This window comes from Ylistrum balloti, unplaced genomic scaffold, assembly GCF_031769215.1.
Source record: "Ylistrum balloti isolate Yb309-2 unplaced genomic scaffold, AGI_CSIRO_Ybal_v1 Utg369810, whole genome shotgun sequence".
NCBI lineage: Eukaryota > Metazoa > Mollusca > Bivalvia > Pectinida > Pectinidae > Ylistrum > Ylistrum balloti.
Window position 1 is genome coordinate 373,822 of NW_026781983.1, and position 24,435 is coordinate 398,256.

The 24,435-nt window shown below is 36.1% G+C and overlaps 1 protein-coding gene across 3 annotated transcripts in view; it reads right to left on the minus strand.

The window, feature by feature from the left end:
• The window catches only part of LOC132544809 (MYND-type zinc finger-containing chromatin reader ZMYND8-like), a 58,456-nt gene that overhangs the window by 28,676 nt on the left and 5,345 nt on the right, over positions 1-24,435 (minus strand). Inside the window, exons 3-5 of one of the 3 annotated variants that reach the window (XM_060208456.1) lie at positions 15,130-15,279; positions 9,533-9,676; positions 4,576-4,779 (exon numbers count right to left, since the gene is read on the minus strand). In XM_060208456.1, coding sequence (XP_060064439.1) covers positions 4,576-4,779; positions 9,533-9,676; positions 15,130-15,279 — 498 coding nt within the window. Of the gene's footprint in view, positions 1-4,371; positions 4,780-9,532; positions 9,677-15,129; positions 15,280-24,435 lie in introns of all 3 variants that reach the window. The other 2 variants (XM_060208455.1, XM_060208457.1) reach the window with 2 other exon arrangements.

Here is a 24,435-nt window from a genome sequence, read left to right on the forward strand (position 1 = left end):
TGTTTGTGCATCTTCTCGTTTGATTTCTTTGACATCAGACGTATATTGCTGTCATTCACTTCCCTATCCAATTATTCATTATCTATCTTACCTACACAAGCAATTGTCTTCAAGTGTTAGGTGTTAAAATCACAGGTAAATGTCATTATCTACCTATTCATGACCAAACCAATTAAATACGATCCCCTAAAGTCAATTTTTCTTTCATGTCTCGCTGTCACATCACGTGCGCAACAACTGACATAAATTGAGGCCCCAAATCTGTATATGTAAGCAATCAGTATAAGGAGTACAGAATAGAATTACACAGAATTTATTGTGCAAAGACTATTCCTTCTTCATTATTAGACGCTATATTCTTCGTAAGCCTCTTAAGGTCAATATTAATAAATAATGAATTAAACCCATGGTCCAATGATAAGTCTCAATCCACACTCCTCATACTTATATGTCAACGCTAGCTTCTGTTGGTACATCTACACTCCGCATACTTATATGTCAACGCTAGCTTCTGTTGGTACATCCACACTCCTCATACTTATATGTCAACGCTAACTTCTGTTATTACATCCGTTGATATATCCACACTCTGCATACTAATATGTCAACACTAACTTCTGTTGGTACATCCACATTCCTCATACTAATATGTCAACACTAACTTCTGTTGGTACATCCGTTGATATATCCACACTCTGCATACTAATATGTCAACACTAACTTCTGTTGATACATCCACACTCCGCATACTAATAAGTCAACACTAACTTCTGTTGGTACATCCACACTCCGCATACTAATATGTCAACACTAACTTCTGTTGATACATCTACACTCCGCATACTAATATGTCAACACTAACTTCTGTTGATACATCTACACTCCGCATACTAATATGTCAACACTAACTTCTGTTGGTACATCCACACTCCGCATACTAATATGTCATCACTAACTTCTGTTGATACATCCACACTCCGCATACTAGTATGTCAACACTAACTTCTGTTGGTACATCCACACTCCGCATACTAATATGTCAACACTAACTTCTGTTGGTACATCCACACTCCGCATACTAATATGTCAACACTAACTTCTGTTGATACATCTACACTTCGCATACTAATATGTCAACGCTAACTTCTGTTGATACATCTACATTCCGCATACTAATATGTCAACACTAACTTCTGTTGGTACATCCACACTCCTCATACTAATATGTCAACACTAACTTCTGTTGGTACATCCACACTCCTGATACTAATATGTCAACACTAACTTCTGTTGATACATCTACACTCCACATACTAATATGTCAACACTAACTGCTGTTGGTACATCTACACTCATGGCTTCTGCTCTGTTGCGATATCCGAAGTGAAGTCACAGGTAATGTATAGGTTGTCTGTGACAACACAAAGTCACAGGTAACACAGAGGTGTTGTTTTATGATGTCACAATGTCACAGGTAATGTAAAGGTGTTGTTTGCAATGTCACAATGTCACAGGTAATATATAGGTGTTGTTTATGACAACACAAAGTCACAGGTAATGTAAAGGTTTTGTTTGTGATATCACAAAGCCACAGGTAACACATAGGTGTTGTTTGTGATGTCACAAAGTCACAGGTAATGTAAAGGTGTTGTTTGTGATGTCACAATGTCACAGGTAATGTAAAGGTGTTGTTTGTGATGTCACAAAGCCACAGGTAATATATTGGTGTTGTTTATGACAACACAAATTCACAGGTAATGTAAAGGTGTTGTTTGTGATTCACAAAGTCACATGTAACACAGAGGTGTTGTTTGTGATGTCACAATGTCACAGGTAATGTAAAAGTGTTGTTTGAGATGTCACAATGCCACAGGTAATATAAAGCTATTGTTTGTAATTTCTCAAAGCCATCAGTAATGTCAGACATTATTTGTGATTTCACAAAATTACATGAGGTTAATGCAAGGCGGGTTTCCAAATCAAATTAAAAAGCAAAGGGAGAACAGGCAGACATCCAAACTCAACAAAGAAAAATCTATTGTAGGGCATTTTTATCTGTATATAAGTCTAAAGGTATGCTAGTTAATGGATGCAAATATTCATAAGTCTAAAGGCATGATAAGATTAAACTAAATGAAACAGTCGAAACAAACAGTAAGGAACTGAAACCATGAACTTGGCATTAAGTTTTCCAGACATTACTGCTAAAACAAAACATAGATAAAACAAGGACTTTGATAAAATACCACCCAGATCTATAGGAGAAGTGTGGAGATACCCTTAACCATCACACAGTATATGTAGACTTATACCAGGAAAAAAATTTAGAAATTGCACCTGGATATTTTCTAATAGAGTGTCAATGAAACAAATACTGATACAGCATATCAAAACACACAGCTGATACTTTTAAAATACAGTAGTCTCATCATAATGATTTTCGTGTTTAAAGTATTGCATTCAAATAAGTGAAAAAAGATTATTGTACCAATTTCAATATGGTTTACAGTCATTTAAAAATTAACACGTGTTATGTTACCATACTAAGCAGTAACGCTCCAGGAGTAAATCCCTTTGATGGACAAAAAACCACACATTACATACCATATATGGCACACATTAGAATACTGTCTTCTGTGAAGTTTCAAGAAAATTGCTCAAAGTTAAATCTATGAATATCTTCATAATTACCAATTTTTGCTGGCTAATCTTAGTATCCATTACACCATTGGCAAGTTTTTGATTTTGAATTATAGCCAATGAGTGAAATATTGCTGAAAAGTCATCTATCAAACTGAAAGATTTTTATAAAGAACAATGAATATGTGTTTGTGTAATTAGATTCCATAGTACCATTACAATCCACAAAGATGGTGATAGTACAATTTCAGTAGTTAGGTTACAGCAAACATATAGCAGTCCTCCTTTATTTCAGCACCTTTTGCACTGAATGTACTTCACTAATTATCACTTCTCTATGTTGTCAATAGGAAATTAGTGTGAATGCATGAATTTATCATTGTATTGTGTTGTAGAAATAAGAGATCAAAATTTCATTGCACCCAATTATATACATTAACAGTAAGGTAAGTATATAGGTAATTATATGTTTTTTATATTCCGAATATATTATCTCTATACATCACGATTCTCAAACTTCATCTTCTGCTTTCTGTATTTTCTATGGCTATGTCAGTTTCACATTTAAAATATATGCTCCACCAAGATTGTCTAAAATTTTTTTTTTTTCATTTATTTTTTTTTTCTCCAAGTTCACAAAATACGATACAATTTATTTTTTTTTTCTCCAAGTTCACATAATACGATACAATAGTACAAGTAGTATATTCATAATTGATGTCAACTCTCACATATGTGTAAGTAATTAATACACTTGTCAAACATGATATATATATCTATTTTTTTCATTTCTTATATACATCTACTGATCTAAAAAAAAAAAAAAAGAGACTGTCTAAAATGCTTTACATAATCACTTACCACTAGCATATTAGTAGAGTTATCACATTCAACTTGTAATTTCTAACAAAGGAAAACATAGTGTGTTAAATTTAGTATAATGATATCACAATGACATTAAAAAGAACCACAAATTGTTTCATTTATTCAAAAACATACAGGTCACCTGACTGTGTCGTTGCTATCCAGAAAAATTGATCTTAATTGAAGCTAATTATAATGTGAGTTGCTGGAAAGGACCTATCTTTAACAAAAAAGAAACTAACAAGACTGACCCGGAAAATCTTCACATGACATAAATTTCTATGAATAGTAACAGTGACTGAGACAATAAAGCCCTAAAAACATGAATCTGTTAAAGATATATCTTAAAATAGTTTGATCAATATCCTTTACGAAATAATATCATTCAATGTGAGAATTACTGAATTATACAGCAATGAATTTGACTTTGACCTTCGACCCTGAAAGAGTATCTCAACTTAAATATTGTCATAGCTGACATCAGATCTTTTCAGAAATGATGTACAATGATTGACAGAGAGAGATTGATGAGACTGGAAGCTGAACAGGGCAGGAGGGAATATATTATTGAAAAAGAGTTTCTTTAATAATGAATCCATGCAATTATTTATAAATAAAACCTTTAGATTAAGTTTGCTAAAAATAAAATACATGCAAAAAACAAAGTGATTTACATAATTCTGATTTCCTGATTCATCTTCAGAAACATGTTACAAAGGTCTTAATGACTTTGTAGTAACCAAGTTCCTTGAGATTAGACTGAAAATCAATATGTTCACTGGAAACAGACTAACAGTTTCCATCTTGTTGGTTCTGGAAACTTTGAGATAAAAGAGTTCACTGTAGATTAAATTCAAATCAACATACGTTGTAGACTGAGGTGGTGTCGACGCATAAACAGGTAACACCAATTCAGCGAGGCCTTGAAGTTTGGGTCAGGGTACTTGGTTTTACAGAGCTCTGCTGCGTGATTTCTTATATCTGTTGACCCCACATCAATACCGTCTTCTTTACAATCACGGATCCAAGCATACAGTTCTTCCTCCAAGTTTGGATGTGAAGGTTGTTTACCTCTGTTTGCCCGTTTGCTGGCAGGCATGGCCGCTAGATCATCTTCCAGTCTCCTCCAATTACGTACATTGGATTCCCCGACATTGAACCGACGTCCAGCTGCTCTGTTTCCAAACTTTTCAGCAAAGTCGACGATTTTGAGTTTCTCTTCAGCTGTCCAGGAATCATGAGACCTCCCACTGACTGCCTGGTCTAGGTTTGGGTCTACACAACAGGTTGTATTACCAAATAATGAGTCACACATAAGGATATATATGATAGAGGATCTTACACAAGTTTCCATTCATAATATTACTCAGTTTCATAAACTTCACATGAAATGGAAACAAATATAAAATTCTGTTTATCACATAACTTAGGTATATACTTTTGCAAACATTCATGAAAATAGTATCTTATTTAATTGATACAAAATTCAAAATGGCGATATTCTCTTTATATTTACCCCTTTCTTTGGTGATGTCACAATACATATTATGACACCACTATGGTAAAATGGAAACCTTTAGCCAATCACAACTCTGCTGGGTCATATCATACCAGAGAAATGTCAAGAATTTCTATAATCAGAATTATTCTACTGATAAGATGGTAGTTATGTGATAAACAAATATTGGATTACAGCTCATAACTTGATATTTATGAAACAGTTTATTAGCAGGCATGGGACCTAATAGAGAATTTTTTCCTAGATAAAATCAAAAGTGAGCAACAAATTATAATCATATGATAAGAATGACTGATCTTTTTTGTTATACCCATTGGTGTAATGGCGGAAATCATGGAGTTGGTTAAGTAAGTTAGCCCATCAGTGTCTAACATTTTTTGGAACATAAATCATCTATAAAGATATTTCAATATCTGGTTAATGTTACACACTTATAAAACACCAAAATAAGGGATATAAAAGAAAATTGTTAAAAATCTTACACAAAGGAGGACGAAAGTTAAACAGTCTAGCGAGATCTTAAGTAGAGAGGACATAAGTGAAACTTAATGATTTAGCCAATCAAATGACACAACTGACAATTCGGGTGACTGAACCATTAGTGTTCACTATTAAAAAGCACAGTAGCCATATCAACAACTAGAATCTTTAATAAAAGTCCTGGGTATTAATATGAAACAATTTGTGATTCTTAGTATACCAGGATTATGACTAATGCTAATACCATTGGGTATAAAGCTACTTACGTACAGAATGTTTCGTAAGATAAAACTCACCTACCATCATAAACATATATTGGGTATAATGCTACTATTTATAGAATGTTTAGTGCGATAAAACTCACCTACCATCATCAACATATATTGGGTATAATGCTTCTTACGTACAGAATGTTTAGTGCGACAAAACTCACCTACCATCATCAACATATATTGGGTATAATGCTACTATATATAAAATGTTTAGTGCGATAAAACTCACCTACCATCATCTACTTTCTACTTTCAAATGTCAACAATGCAGTATATTTTGGCTAAAGTAGCAGACACAAACAAAAGAAGAAAACATCTCCCACATGACATCCTATGTATACCTTATCAGTTGATAACCTACAATGACGTGAGATTGCCACATCCAATCTTATCAAATTAAATGTTGGTATCTGGAACATATCAATTAGTTTTGTTGGCTGTGTTAACTGCCCTTTGAGCAACAATTGTGATTTTGAGGCAAGGTTTCCTTGTAGCAGCTGGTGCCTACCTCACATAGCAACATACCAGACAGACTGACACATGTCTTCCAGAAAAATTACATGGACAAGTGTCTTGCCCTTGAACACAACATCAGCAGACTGGTCCAATTGTCATGTAGCTTACTGAGAAATAAGCTACTACAGGTAGGAAGCATCAAACCACGTGACTCAAATCTTCATCTAAGGTAACGTAGGTCAACACTCTCGCAACTAAGCTATCACGTCCCCTCTGCGCCTGACCACGGTTCAAGTCAATTAATTCTTTCAAGCCAATATAATTTAGATGACCCTCCTTCAGACTCAACTTGCAGGTTAAAGAAAAGTATTAAAATAGACACACAATTCATTCAGCTTAAAATTGGTGTTCTTTCGAAAACCTGCATTGCAAATTACCCCCCCAGATATATCAATTACCCCCCAGATATATCAATTACCCCCCAGATGTCAATTACCCCCCAGATATATCAATTATCCCCCAGATATATCAATTACCCCCCAGATATCAATTACCCCCCCAGATATATCAATTACCCCCCAGATATATCAATTACCCCTCAGATATCAATTACCCCCCAGATATATCAAATACCTCCCAGATAGATCAATTACCCCCCAGATAGATCAATTACCCCCCAGATATCAATTACCCCCCAGATATCAATTACCCCCCAGATATATCAATTACCCCCCAGATATATCAATTACCCCCCAGATATCAATTACCCCCCAGATATATCAATTACCCCCCCAGATATATCAATTACCCCCCAGATATCAATTACCCCCCAGATATCAATTACCCCCCAGATATATCAATTACCCCCCAGATATATCAATTACCCCCCAGATATATCAATTACCCCCCAGATATATCAATTACCCCCCAGATATATCAATTACCCCCCAGATATATCAATTACCCCCCAGATATATCAATTACCCCCCAGATATATCAATTACCCCCCAGATATATCAATTACCCCCCAGATATATCAATTAGCCCCCAGATATATCAATTACCCCCCAGATATATCAATTACCCCCCAGATATATCAATTACCCCCCAGATATATCAATTACCCCCCAGATATATCAATTACCCCCCAGATATATCAATATATCAATTACCCCCCAGATATATCAATTACCCCCCAGATATATCAATTACCCCCCAGATATATCAATTAACCCCCAGATATATCAATTTCCCCCCCAGATATATCAATTACCCCCCAGATATATCAATTAGCCCCCAGATATATCAATTAGCCCCCAGATATATCAATTACCCCCCAGATATATCAATTACCCCCCAGATATATCAATTACCCCCCAGATATATCAATTACCCCCCAGATATATCAATTACCCCCCAGATATATCAATTACCCCCCAGATATATCAATTACCCCCCAGATATATCAATTACCCCCCAGATATATCAATTACCCCCCCCCAGATATATCAATTACCCCCCAGATATATCAATTACCCCCCAGGATATATCAATTACCCCCAGATATATCAATTACCCCCCAGATATATCAATTACCCCCCAGATATATCAATTACCCCCCAGATATATCAATTACCCCCCAGATATATCAATTACCCCCCAGATATATCAATTACCCCCCAGATATATCAATTACCCCCCAGATATATCAATTACCCCCCAGATATATATCAATATACCCCCCAGATATATCAATTACCCCCCAGATATATCAATTACCCCCCAGATATATCAATTACCCCCCAGATATATCAATTACCCCCCAGATATATCAATTACCCCCCAGATATATCAATTACCCCCCAGATATATCAATTACCCCCCAGATATATCAATTACCCCCCAGATATATCAATTACCCCCCAGATATATCAATTACCCCCCAGATATATCAATTACCCCCCAGATATATCAATTACCCCCCAGATATATCAATTACCCCCCAGATATATATCAATTACCCCCCAGATATATCAATTACCCCCCAGATATATCAATTACCCCCCAGATATATCAATTACCCCCCAGATATATATAATTACCCCCCAGATATATCAATTACCCCCCAGATATATCAATTACCCCCCAGATATATCAATTACCCCCCAGATATATCAATTACCCCCCAGATATATCAATTACCCCCCAGATATATCAATTACCCCCCAGATATATCAATTACCCCCCAGATATATCAATTACCCCCCAGATATATCAATTACCCCCCAGATATATCAATTACCCCCCAGATATATCAATTACCCCCCAGATATATCAATTACCCCCCAGATATATCAATTACCCCCCAGATATATCAATTACCCCCCAGATATATCAATTACCCCCCAGATATATCAATTACCCCCCAGATATATCAATTACCCCCCAGATATATCAATTACCCCCCAGATATATCAATTACCCCCCAGATATATCAATTACCCCCCAGATATATCAATTACCCCCCAGATATATCAATTACCCCCCAGATATATCAATTACCCCCCAGATATCAATTAGCCCCCAGATATATCAATTACCCCCCAGATATATCAATTACCCCCCAGATATATCAATTACCCCCCAGATATCAATTAGCCCCCAGATATATCAATTACCCCCCAGATATATCAATTACCCCCCAGATATATCAATTACCCCCCAGATATATCAATTACCCCCCAGCTATATCAATCCTAAACTATCCCAGTGATGTTGTAAGATATGTAGTGATTATGCCGTAGCAGAGTATGATAATTTCACAGACCAACTGTAATAAGTTGCAGAGAAATCAGCCATCAGAATTAAATAAATTAAGCAGAAACCAACTGCCAAAGTGACAATGACCATGACATTAATTCTTTACAGGAAATCAAAGCAAGATATATCGTGAAAGAAAATTTTGTTTGGGGTTTCCTGAAATAAGTGCTGTGTGAGGCATCATTCTATCTACCAAACTGGATACAATTTATAGTAAAATGACCTTGACCCCAGACATTTGCACCTAAATAAAAAGCAATGCCGCAAGCAAGTTGTTAATAAATTTGCAAAGAAAGCACTAAGAAGTGTCTTGTATAGAGATGAAATTGTTAAGGACAGACAGGCAATAGTAATATCCCTTTCCGATCTTAAATCTGGGTATATAAACGGAAAATGTATCGAAGAATGGCAAGGATAAATGTTTAATTTGGATACTAATCAAAGTGAAGATAAATAAATAGATTTTTATTAGGTAACTTACCTTTATGCATCAGATTTTGGTTATTTTCAATCTCCTTGGCCACGGCAACAGTGTATGTGCCATTCATATGGATACTGCCTGTTGAGAGGCGTGTCCGTATACCTCGACTTCCAGCAGCGGGTGGAGATTCTTGTATCTGTTCAACTGTAAGATACAACAACAATACCATTTGATCAGATCAGTCCTAACTATGAATTCACCATTGTTGTCCTGCAATAACCTAGGGGAGCCTAAACATCTATTTACTCAATATTTACTGAAACTGCATTAGAAACACAAACATAAAAAGAAAAAAAAAATACTGTTATCTTAACAGAATCTTAATTCAAACTCAAATTTGATGAAGCTTGGGGTAAACATGAACAGAGAAATATTTACCCCAACACACCTAAAACAACAATATACAGACATATGAATACCACACTCTCAGCTATGATACCTTAGTATAAATGCAAGGTCTGAAAAAGGTCATATGGAAGTAATGAAGACTGCCGAAGACATCAAAAGTAGGAACACAGACAACCAATGACATCAAAAGTAGTAACACAGACTACCAAAGTCATCAAAAGTAGCAACACAGACTACCAAATACATCAAAAGTAGCAACACAGACTACCAAACACATCAAAAGTAGGAACAGACTACCAAACACATCAAAAGTAGCAACACAGACTACAAAACACATCAAAAGTAGCAACAGACTACCAAACACATCAAAAGTAGCAACAGACTACCAAACACATCAAAAGTAACAACAGACTACCAAACACATCAAAAGTAGTATCACAGACTACAGACTACCAAACACATCAAAAGTAGGAACAGACTACCAAACACATCAAAAGTAACAACACAGACTACCAAACACATCAAAAGTAGTATCACAGACTACAGACTACCAAACACATCAAAAGTAGGAACAGACTACCAAACACATCAAAAGTAGTATCACAGACTACAGACTACCAAACACATCAAAAGTAGGAACAAACTACCAAACACATCAAAAGTAACAACATAGACTACAGACTACCAAACACATCAAAAGTAGGAACAGACTACCAAACACATCAAAAGTAACAACACAGACTACCAAACACATCAAAAGTAGGAACAGACTACCAAACACATCAAAAGTAGTATCACAGACTACAGACTACCAAACACATCAAACGTAGTAACACAGACTACCAAACACACCAAAAGTAGGAACAAACTACCAAACACATCAAAAGTAGGAACAAACTACCAAACACATCAAAAGTAGCAACACAGACTACCAAACACATCAAAAGTAGTAACACAGACTACCAAACACATCAAAAGTAGTATCACAGACTACAGACTACCAAACACATCAAAAGTAGTAATACAGACTACCAAACACATCAAAAGTAGTATCACAGACTACAGACTACCAAACACATCAAAATTAGGAACAGACTACCAAACACATCAAAAGTAACAACACAGACTACCAAACACATCAAAAGTAGTATCACAGACTACAGACTACCAAACACATCAAAAGTAGGAACAGACTACCAAACACATCAAAAGTAGTATCACAGACTACAGACTACCAAACACATCAAAATTAGGAACAGACTACCAAACACATCAAAAGTAACAACACAGACTACCAAACACATCAAAAGTAGTATCACAGACTACAGACTACCAAACACATCAAAAGTAGGAACAGACTACCAAACACATCAAAAGTAACAACACAGACTACAGACTACCAAACACATCAAAAGTAGGAACAGACTACCAAACACATCAAAAGTAGTATCACAGACTACAGACTACCAAACACATCAAAAGTAGGAACAGACTACCAAACACATCAAAAGTAGTATCACAGACTACAGACTACCAAACACATCAAACGTAGTAACACAGACTACCAAACACATCAAAAGTAGGAACAGACTACCAAACACATCAAAAGTAGCAACACAGACTACCAAACACATCAAAAGTAGTAACACAGACTACCAAACACATAAAAAGTAGTATCACAGACTACAGACTACCAAACACATCAAAAGTAGTAACACAGACTACCAAACACATCAAAAGTAGTATCACAGACTACAGACTACCAAACACATCAAAAGTAGGAACAGACTACCAAACACATCAAAAGTAGTATCACAGACTACCAAACACATCAAAAGTAGTATCACAGACTACAGACTACCAAACACATCAAAAGTAGGAACAGACTACCAAACACATCAAAAGTAGTATCACAGACTACAGACTACCAAACACATCAAAAGTAGGAACAGACTACCAAACACATCAAAAGTAGTAACACAGACTACCAAACACATCAAAAGTAGGAACAAACTACCAAACACATCAAAAGTAGTAACACAGACTACCAAACACATCAAAAGTAGTATCACAGACTACAGACTACCAAACACATCAAAAGTAGGAACAGACTACCAAACACATCAAAAGTAGTATCACAGACTACAGACTACCAAACACATCAAAAGTAGTAACACAGACTACCAAACACATCAAAAGTAGGAACAGACTACCAAACACATCAAAAGTAGCAACACAGACTACCAAACACATCAAAAGTAGTAACACAGACTACCAAACACATAAAAAAAGGGAACACAAACTACCAAACACATCAAAAGTAGTAACACAGACTACCAAACACATCAAAAGTAGGAACACAGACTACCAAACACATCAAAAGTAGGAACAGACTACCAAACACATCAAAAGTAGCAACACAAACTACCAAACACATCAAAAGTAGGAACAGACTACCAAACACATCAAAAGTAGTATCACAGACTACCAAACACATCAAAAGCAGGAACACAAACTACCAAACACATCAAAAGTAGCAACACAGACTACCAAACACATCAAAAGTAGCAACACAGACTACCAAACACATCAAAAGAAGGAACACAGAATACCAAACACATCAAAAGTAGTAACACAGACTACCAAACACATCAAAAGTAGTATCACAAACTACAAAACACATCAAAAGTAGGAACACAGACTACCAAACACATCAAAAGTAGGAACAGACTACAAAACACATCAAAAGTAGTATCACAGACTACCAAACACATCAAAAGTAGGAACACAGACTACCAAACACATCAAAAGTAGTATCACAGACTACAAAACACATCAAAAGTAGGAACACAGACTACCAAACACATCAAAAGTAGGAACAGACTACCAAACAAATCAAAAGTAGCAACAAGCAACACAGACTATCAAACACATCAAAAGTAGGAACACAGACTACCAAACACATCAAAAGTAGCAACACAGACTACCAAACACATCAAAAGTAGCAACACAGACTACCAAACACATCAAAAGTAGCAACACAGACTACCAAACACATCAAAAGTAGTATCACAGACTACCAAACACATCAAAAGTAGGAACAGACTACCAAACACATAAAAAAAGGGAACACAAACTACCAAACACATCAAAAGTAGGAACACAAACTACCAAACACATCAAAAGTAGGAACAGACTACCAAACACATCAAAAGTAGTAACACAGAATACCAAACACATCAAAAGTAGCAACACAGACTACCAAACACATCAAAAGTAGCAACACAGACTACCAAATACATCAAAAGTAGTAACACAGACTACCAAAGTCATCAAAAGTAGCAACACAGACTACCAAACACATCAAAAGTAGCAACACAGACTACCAAACACATCAAAAGTAGCAACACAGACTACCAAACACATCAAAAGTAGCAACACAGACTACCAAACACATCAAAAGTAGCAACACAGACTACCAAATACATCAAAAGTAGTAACACAGACTACCAAAGTCATCAAAAGTAGCAACACAGACTACCAAACACATCAAAAGTAGCAACAAAGACTACCAAACACATCAAAAGTAGCAACACAGACTACCAAACACATCAAAAGTAGCAACACAGACTACCAAACACATCAAAAGTAGCAACACAGACTACCAAACACATCAAAAGTAGCAACACAGACTACAAAACACATCAAAAGTAACAACACAGACTACCAAACGCATCAAAAGAAGGAACACAGACTACCAAACACATCAAAAGTAGGAACACAGACTACCAAACACATCAAAAGTAACAACAGACTACCAAACACATCAAAAGAAGGAACACAGAATACCATACACATCAAAAGTAGGAACAGACTACCAAACACATCAAAAGTAGCAACACAAACTACCAAACACATCAAAAGTAGGAACAGACTACCAAACACATCAAAAGTAGCAACACAGACTACCAAACACATCAAAAGTAGTATCACAGACTACCAAACACATAAAAAAAGGGAACACAGACTACCAAACACATCAAAAGTAGTAACACAGACTACCAAACACATCAAAAGTAGTAACACAGACTACCAAGCACATCAAAAGAAGGAACACAGAATACCAAACACATCAAAATTAGTAACACAGACTACCAAACACATCAAAAGTAGGAACACAGACTACCAAACACATCAAAAGTAGCAACACAGACTACAAAACACATCAAAAGTAGCAACACAGACTACCAAACACATCAAAAGAAGGAACACAGAATACCAAACACATCAAAAGTAGTAACACAGACTACCAAACACATCAAAAGTAGTAACACAGACTACCAAACACATCAAAAGTAGCAACACAGACTACCAAACACATCAAAAGTAGTATCACAGACTACCAAACACATAAAAAAAGGGAACACAGACTACCAAACACATCAAAAGTAGTAACACAGACTACCAAACACATCAAAAGTAGTAACACAGACTACCAAACACATCAAAAGAAGGAACACTACCAAACACATCAAAAGTAGTAACACAGACTACCAAACACATCAAAAGTAGGAACAGACTACCAAACACATAAAAAAAGGGAACACAAACTACCAAACACATCAAAAGTAGTAACACAGACTACCAAACACATCAAAAGTAGGAACACAGACTACCAAACACATCAAAAGTAGGAACAGACTACCAAACACATCAAAAGTAGCAACACAAACTACCAAACACATCAAAAGTAGGAACAGACTACCAAACACATCAAAAGTAGTATCACAGACTACCAAACACATCAAAAGCAGGAACACAGACTACCAAACACATCAAAAGTAGCAACACAGACTACCAAACACATCAAAAGTAGAAACACAGACTACCAAACACATCAAAAGTAGCAACACAGACTACCAAACACATCAAAAGTAGCAACACAGACTACCAAACACATCAAAAGAAGGAACACAGACTACCAAACACATCAAAAGTACAAAACACATCAAAAGTAGCAACAGACTACCAAACACATCAAAAGTAGCAACAGACTACCAAACACATCAAAAGTACGAACAGACTACCAAACACATCAAAAGTACGAACAGACTACCAAAGATATAATGAAACTGATATTATACAAATGAATGGCACCATATAAACCCATCTTGTGATGTTCATTGTACACAAACCATATCTTCTACAGCAAAGTCAAAATAAAATCAAGACCACATTGATGTATAAACCTTTATCTTTCTCTTTTTCTCCGTCTTTTTCTTTCTCTTTTTCTCCGTCTTTTTCTTTCTCTTTTGGCTTTTCAACATCCTTTGGCTTCTCTGCTTCCTTCTTAGGTAAGATTCGCTGCAGTTCTCGGCGTCTTCGCAGGGATATAGTATCTGTAAATGAAAAGCTCATTTGAAACAGCTTCTTGAAAAAGTATAAGGCACATGTATAGGGACAATTTCTTCAAAACACTGAATATCAATCAAGACTTGATTTTGAATCATTTGACACCAGTTAAAGAATATATCAATCTCCAGTTATAACCTATCAATCAATCTCCAGTTATAACCTATCAATCTATCACCAGTTATAACCTATCAATCTCCAGTTATAACCTATCAATCACCAGTTATAACCTATCAATCTCCAGTTATAACCTATCAATCTCCAGTTATAACCTATCAATCAATCTCCAGTTATAACCTATCAATCAATCTCCAGTTATAACCTATCAATCAATCTCCAGTTATAACCTATCAATCAATCTCCAGTTATAACCTATCAATCAATCTCCAGTTATAACCTATCAATCTCCAGTTATAACCTATCAATCTCCAGTTATAAACCTATCAATCAATCTCCAGTTATAACCTATCAATCAATCTCCAGTTATAACCTATCAATCTCCAGTTATAACCTATCAATCACCAGTTATAACCTATCAATCAATCTCCAGTTATAACCTATCAATCAATCACCAGTTATAACCTATCAATCAATCTCCAGTTATAACCTATCAATCAATCACTAGTTATAACCTATCAATCACCAGTTATAACCTATTAATCACCAGTTATAACCTATCAATCAATCTCCAGTTATAACCTATCAATCTCTGTTATAACCTTCAATCCAGTTATAACCTATCAATCAATCTCCAGTTATAACCTATCAATCAATCTCCAGTTATAACCTATCAATCTCCAGTTATAACCTATCAATCTCCAGTTATAACCTATCAATCAATCTCCAGTTATAACCTATCAATCAATCACCAGTTATAACCTATCAATCAATCACCAGTTATAACCTATCAATCAATCTCCAGTTATAACCTATCAATCAATCTCCAGTTATAACCTATCAATCACCAGTTATAACCTATCAATCAATCTCCAGTTATAACCTATCAATCAATCACCAGTTATAACCTATCAATCAATCACCAGTTATAACCTATCAATCAATCTCCAGTTATAACCTATCAATCAATCTCCAGTTATAACCTATCAATCAATCTCCAGTTATAACCTATCAATCAATCTCCAGTTATAACCTATCAATCTCCAGTTATAACCTATCAATCAATCTCCAGTTATAACCTATCAATCTATCTCCAGTTATAACCTATCAATCAATCTCCAGTTATAACCTATCAATCAATCTCCAGTTATAACCTATCAATCAATCTCCAGTTATAACCTATCAATCAATCTCCAGTTATAACCTATCAATCAATCTCCAGTTATAACCTATCAGTTATAACCTATCAATCTCCAGTTATAACCTATCAATCAATCTCCAGTTATAACCTATCAATCACCAGTTATAACCTATCAATCAATCACCAGTTATAACCTATCAATCAATCACCAGTTATAACCTATCAATCACCAGTTATAACCTATCAATCAATCTCCAGTTATAACCTATCAATCACCAGTTATAACCTATCAATCAATCTCCAGTTATAACCTATCAATCAATCTCCAGTTATAACCTATCAATCACCAGTTATAACCTATCAATCAATCTCCAGTTATAACCTATATCAATCTCCAGTTATAACCCTATCCAGTTATAACCTATCAATCAATCTCCAGTTATAACCTCAATCAATCACCAGTTATAACCTATCAATCTCCAGTTATAACCTATCAATCAATCACCAGTTATAACCTATCAATCAATCTCCAGTTATAACCTATCAATCTCCAGTTATAACCTATCAATCTCCAGTTATAACCTATCAATCAATCTCCAGTTATAACCTATCAATCAATCTCCAGTTATAACCTATCAATCAATCTCCAGTTATAACCTATCAATCAATCTCCAGTTATAACCTATCAATCAATCACCAGTTATAACCTATCAATCAATCTCCAGTTATAACCTATCAATCTCCAGTTATAACCTATCAATCTCCAGTTATAACCTATCAATCTCCAATCTATCACCAGTTATAACCTATCAATCAATCTCCAGTTATAACCTATCAATCAATCTCCAGTTATATCCAGTTATAACCTATCAACCAGTTATAACCTATCAATCAATCTCCAGTTATAACCTATCAATCAATCTCCAGTTATAACCTATCAATCTCCAGTTATAACCTATCAATCAATCTCCAGTTATAACCTATCAATCAATCTCCAGTTATAACCTATCAATCAATCTCCAGTTATAACCTATCAATCTCCAGTTATAACCTATCAATCAATCTCCAGTTATAACCTATTAATCTCCAGTTATAACCTATCAATCAATCACCAGTTATAACCTATCAATCAATCTCCAGTCTCCAGTTATAACCTATCAATCAATCTCCAGTTATAACGTATCAATCAATCTCCAGTTATAACCTATCAATCTCCAGTTATAACCTATCAATCTCCAGTTATAACCTATCAATCAATCTCCAGTTATAACCTATCAATCAATCTCCAGTTATAACCTATCAATCAATCTCCAGTTATAACCTATCAATCAATCTCCAGTTATAACCTATCAATCAATCTCCAGTTATAACCTATTAATCTCCAGTTATAACCTATCAATCAATCACCAGTTATAACCTATCAATCTCCAGTTATAACCTATCAATCAATCTCCAGTTATAACCTATCAATCAATCTCCAGTTATAACCTATCAATCTATCACCAGTTATAACCTATCAATCAATCTCCAGTTATAACCTATCAATCTCCAGTTATAACCTATCAATCAATCACCAGTTATAACCTATCAATCAATCTCCAGTTATAACCTATCAATCTCCAGTTATAACCTATCAATCAATCTCCAGTTATAACCTATCAATCAATCTCCAGTTATAACCTATCAATCTCCAGTTATAACCTATCAATCAATCAGTTATAACCTATCAATCACCAGTTATAACCTATCAATCACCAGTTATAACCTATCAATCAATCTCCAGTTATAACCTATCAATCTCCAGTTATAACCTATCAATCAATCTCCAGTTATAACCTATCAATCACCAGTTATAACCTATCAATCTCCAGTTATAACCTATCAATCAATCTCCAGTTATAACCTATTAATCTCCAGTTATAACCTATCAATCAATCACCAGTTATAACCTATCAATCAATCACCAGTTATAACCTATCAATCAATCTCCAGTTATAACCTATCAATCAGTTATAACCTATCAATCTCCAGTTATAAATCAATCCAGTTATAACCTATCTCCAGTTATAAATCAATCTCCAGTTATAACCCAATCAATCTCCACTTATAACCTATCAATCACCAGTTATAACCTATCAGTTATAACCTATCAATCTCCAGTTATAACCTATCAATCAATCTCCAGTTATAACCTATCAATCAATCTCCAGTTATAACCTATCAATCTCCAGTTATAACCTATCAATCTATCACTAGTTATAACCTATCAATCAATCTCCAGTTATAACCTATCATGTGCTGGTTGCTGTTTGTTACAACAGTATTAAATACTCTATTTAATTGCGACAGTATAACGCCTGCCACCCTGTTATATCGTGACATCAAAATACTTTTGCTGGCTGTTCCATTGTTCCTGTTGTTCCCATTGTTCCCATTAATGGATTTATTCCGTCATATTAAACAATGTATTTTGCTCAAATGTTGTTATCATGTAAATACATTTAGAATTAATATAACTGCCTGATTATCCTTCCCACCATGGCCAATTTCTAATGAAATCCCGGTTTCATAGCACTTGCCAGTAGCCCACTTGATTTTATATCCACTGTAATTACATTCAGAGAACACATGATTGTTTGAATAATTCAACGGCAGATAAATACAATAAAACATTATGGATGATGGTGGTCATCATACATCATAAAGACATAATTTGTACCTTAAAGATTTATTTGTTTCACAAGGATAACAAACTGTCGTTTAACTAGTGCCTAGTTTTTTTCCTCAATAAGTAATTAGTATGTGTCAAGAAAATAAATAACAATATAGGTCAATCATTGCCATTTTGAAATTATCCGTTAAAACTGAAGCTTCATGTTTTCAATGTTGTTATATTATTATGACATTCTTAATGGCCTGTCAACACATAAAAGGTCATTAGGGCCATCAACCGGTAAAGTTTTTCAATATATAATTATCAATATATTGTAAAATCATTAATTATCATGAGGGAATTATCAACTATTGGTCACAGTGCACAGCTACTGTTCGCGAAAAAATTGGCATAACTGTCTAACTAGACAGGAATTCTAAAAGATATCACACAATCGTGGTTAATTCTGTCAATATGTCAGCAAAAATTGTTCATGTGAAGTATTAAAATTTTTGAGAACAAGGTTGTGATATAATATGTTACATTTATTTTCTGTATATGTTACGCTACATTTATTTTTGAATATGGTAAAAAATTTCCAACTTCACTACCGTAAATACACATGTAATGTGTGCAGTTTCTTTTGAAGCGGCTGTGCACAATATGTAGCTATAAGGTTTTCAAATTTCGTGGAAAAATTGAAGATTCGGCGAGGCCGCCATCAATGGTTGTTGAGATTATCTAATATGCATACCTGACACAAATGTATTTAACAATTTATTTATGAACAACAATAATAAATAAGATAATTACTGTGTTTATAATAATGCAAACTGAGTTGATATCATGCAAAATCAGGGAGGGTTGCTCACATTATATAAGTAGAAGCCTTTTTTTATATTCTCAGCCCCGAAAATACCTGTGCACAGTGTTTATGTGCACATTACACTGGTTTTTTACATTAAATTGTCCCTTAAACTAACATTATAGATAAAATTACCCCACTACAATGTTCACTCATGTTCAGCCTCGATTACTAACCCACCTTGTGTACAAATCAATGTAGCCAACATTTCAAATGTGTAAAGAAATTAAATTGAAATATAAAGAGACAAACTTCTCATACAAGATTTTCATAATATATTATATTTCAAATCTGATATCAAAATGAATTAATGAAATCTGAAAGTTGGGTGGAAACATATTGCTGAACATTGAAATATTATATCATTTATGTAGACAAAAAATTATCCAGGGTAAATTTTAAATTCCATGAAGAGATCCAGATAATATGAATTCTTTTATCGATTTTCAGTACAGGCCATTTTTTTTTTAATTAAATAGAAAAATAAAATTTACACTATCCACTTACTTGAATTCTAGTTCAGTGTCATACAGCTGTAATACTGTTTAATTTTCATTATTACTGCAGGTGACATGACTTATTATCAAAGCAAAGCACATTCAGGCTTGGACCAGAAGCTGGATTTTAAAAGCTTAAAGTATTCAAAAATATGAAAGTCTTATAATTTACATATCTATATATTTTACAGATTTAGTTGTATTTATAATGGTGTAACAATGTGCCTGTAATGTTTCAATTGTGTACAATTTTATGTCTGATTTTCATTTTCCCTAAATTGTTTTCAATAAGTAAATTGCTTTTTGACTTCAACAGAGTAAACAATAAAACTATGTGTAATCAGCATGAATTTCAACAGACACTACTTGAAGGGTCATCAATAGTACAATTTTACATTGTACTTATAATCTCTATAGCCACTCACTCTCTCACTGCCAGCAAGACAGTGACACAATGACCCCCTTTAACAGCCCAGCCAACCTGTGTATCATGTGTAAATACGAGGGGCTCCTTAAGGGAAATTCTTGTCACAATATTTCACAGCACCACTATCAGTTGTAAGCACCATAACCGGAGTCGGAAGTACTTTAGCATCAACTAACAATTCTTCTCACACTGGCTGATTGAATGGAACACCTATAGTGTGAAAAACTTTCTACAGAAAATTGTGAGGTCCTTAATACAATTGTTCTATCCTTTGTGAAACACCTAGTAGAGAGTGTATCATTATGAATTGTCCATGTAGTGCTGGATGTGTTTAAGTGTGTCAGTCAATTTTCTGGTAATGAATTTTCCGCAAAGTTCTCTTGATAAATAGCATATTGTCACTACATCATAATGAATATTTTTTTATGAGAAATGCAATATATGTTTTAAACACTATGCAGACTGTTCATAAAACACCTTTGATTCACAGAAGTCTTTTCAAGCATGAAAAAAATTAATTGGGAAGAAGTTTCATTTACAGTAATATCGTTCATTATCTTTTACTTCCCTTCTTTTCCTTTCTGTTTTTCTTTCTTTCTTCATTTGATTATTTATCAGTATTACATTATATTCATTACATTTCATGGATTAATCTATCATGTTACAGTTTATTTTCAACTGTTTCCCATTTTGAACCTAAAAATTGTAATTGAAAAAGAATTACATCATGAAATATTTTTTGGTCTTGCTCATGGTTTAAATTATAAATTTTGGCAAAATAAACCAAACATATGGTAGAGAGAGTGTTTTAGCATCTATAGTCTGGATCAACTGGGTGTAGCCAGTAAGGAAATGAAACATACACAACACCACAGTAGACTGTAAAACTTTATATAATGTCATCTGTATAATGTTTACATACCATATACTGTAATATTTGTGAGAGATTACATGACATTCTGCATGAAAACTCTGGGCAGAATACAAGGATGAAGATTTGGTGTGGGAGGTGAGAGGTGGTGGGAAGGGAGTGTGTGGGTTATATGACTGAGATTTGGTGTGGGAGGTGAGAGTTGGTGGGAAGGGAGTGTGTGGGTTATATGACTGAGATTTGGTGTGGGAGGTGAGACTTGGAGGGAAGGGAGTGTGTGGGTTATATGACTGAGATTTGGTGTGGGAGGTGAGAGTTGGAGGGAAGGGAGTGTGTGGGTTATATGACTGAGATTTGGTGTGGGAGGTGAGAGTTGGAGGGAAGGGAGTGTGTGGGTTATATGACTGAGATTTAGTGTGGGAGGTGAGAGTTGGTGGGAAGGGAGTGTGTGGGTTATATGACTGAGATTTGGTGTGGGAGGTGAGAGTTGGAGGGAAGGGAGTGCGAATGTTATATGATTGAGATTTGGTGTGGGAGGTGAGTGAAGGGAGTGAGAGTGTGGAAGGGAGTGTGTGGGTTATATGACTGAGATTTAGTGTGGGAGGTGAGAGTTGGAGGGAAGGGAGTGTGTGGGTTATATGACTGAGATTTGGTGTGGGAGGTGAGAGTTGGAGGGAAGGGAGTGTGTGGGTTATATGACTGAGATTTGGTGTGGGAGGTGAGAGTTGGAGGGAAGGGAAGGGTGTGCATGGGTTATATAATTGAGATTTGGTGTGGGAGGTGAGATTTGGGAAGGGAGTGTGTGTTATATGGAGAGTGTGGGAGGTGAGAGTTGGAGGGAAGGGAGTGTGTGGGTTATATGACTGAGATTTGGTGTGGGAGGTGAGAGTTGGTGGGAAGGGAGTGTGTGGGTTATATGACTGAGATTTAGTGTGGGAGGTGAGAGTTGGAGGGAAGGGAGTGTGTGGGTTATATGATTGAGATTTAGTGTGGGAGGTGAGAGTTGGTGGGATTTGGTGTGGGAGGTGAGTGTTGGTGGGAAGGGAGTGTGTGGGTTATATGACTGAGATTTAGTGTGGGAGGTGAGAGTTGGAGGGAAGGGAGTGTGTGGGTTATATGGCTGAGATTTGGTGTGGGAGGTGAGAGTTGGAGGGAAGGGAGTGTGTGGGTTATATGACTGAGATTTAGTGTGGGAGGTGAGAGTTGGAGGGAAGGGAGTGTGTGGGTTATATGATTGAGATTTAGTGTGGGAGGTGAGAGTTGGTGGGAAGGGAGTGTGTGGGTTATATGACTGAGATTTAGTGTGGGAGGTGAGAGTTGGAGGGAAGGGAGTGTGTGGGTTATATGACTGAGATTTGGTGTGGGAGGTGAGAGTTGGAGGGAAGGGAAGGGTGTGCATGGGTTATATAATTGAGATTTGGTGTGGGAGGTGAGAGTTGGTGGGAAGGGAGTGTGTGAGTTATATGACTGAGATTTAGTGTGGGAGGTGAGAGTTGGAGGGAAGGGAGTGTGTGGGTTATATGACTGAGATTTGGTGTGGGAGGTGAGGTGTGGGAGTGTGTGTGGGTTATATGACTGAGATTTGGTGTGGGAGGTGAGAGTTGGAGGGAAGGGAGTGTGTGGGTTATATGACTGAGATTTAGTGTGGGAGGTGAGAGTTGGAGGGAAGGGAGTGTGTGGGTTATATGACTGAGATTTAGTGTGGGAGGTGAGAGTTGGTGGGAAGGGAGTGTGTGGGTTATATGACTGAGATTTGGTGTGGGAGGTGAGAGTTGGTGGGAAGGGAGTGTGTGGGTTATATGACTGAGATTTAGTGTGGGAGGTGAGAGTTGGAGGGAAGGGAGTGTGTGGGTTATATGACTGAAATTTGGTGTGGGAGGTGAGAGTTGGAGGGAAGGGAAGGGTGTGCATGGGTTATATAATTGAGATTTGGTGTGGGAGGTGAGAATTGGAGGGAAGGGAGTGTGTGGGTTATATGACTGAGATTTAGTGTGGGAGGTGAGAGTTGGAGGGAAGGGAGTGTGTGGGTTATATGATTGAAATTTGGTGTGGGAGGTGAGAATTGGAGGGAAGGGAGTGTGTGGGTTATATGACTGAGATTTGGTGTGGGAGGTGAGAGTTGGTAGGAAGGGAGTGTGTGGGTTATATGACTGAAATTTAGTGTGGGAGGTGAGAGTTGGAGGGAAGGGAGTGTGTGGGTTATATGACTGAGATTTGGTGTGGGAGGTGAGAGTTGGAGGGAAGGGAGTGTGTGGGTTATATGACTGAGATTTGGTGTGGGAGGTGAGAGTTGGTGGGAAGGGAGTGTGTGGGTTATATGACTGAGATTTAGTGTGGGAGGTGAGAGTTGGAGGGAAGGGAGTGTGTGGGTTATATGACTGAGATTTGGTGTGGGAGGTGAGAGTTGGTGGGAAGGGAGTGTGTGGGTTATATGACTGAGATTTGGTGTGGGAGGTGAGAGTTGGTGGGAAGGGAGTGTGTGGGTTATATGACTGAGATTTAGTGTGGGAGGTGAGAGGTGGTGGGAAGGGAGTGTGTGGGTTACATAAATGAGATTTGGTGTGGGAGGTGA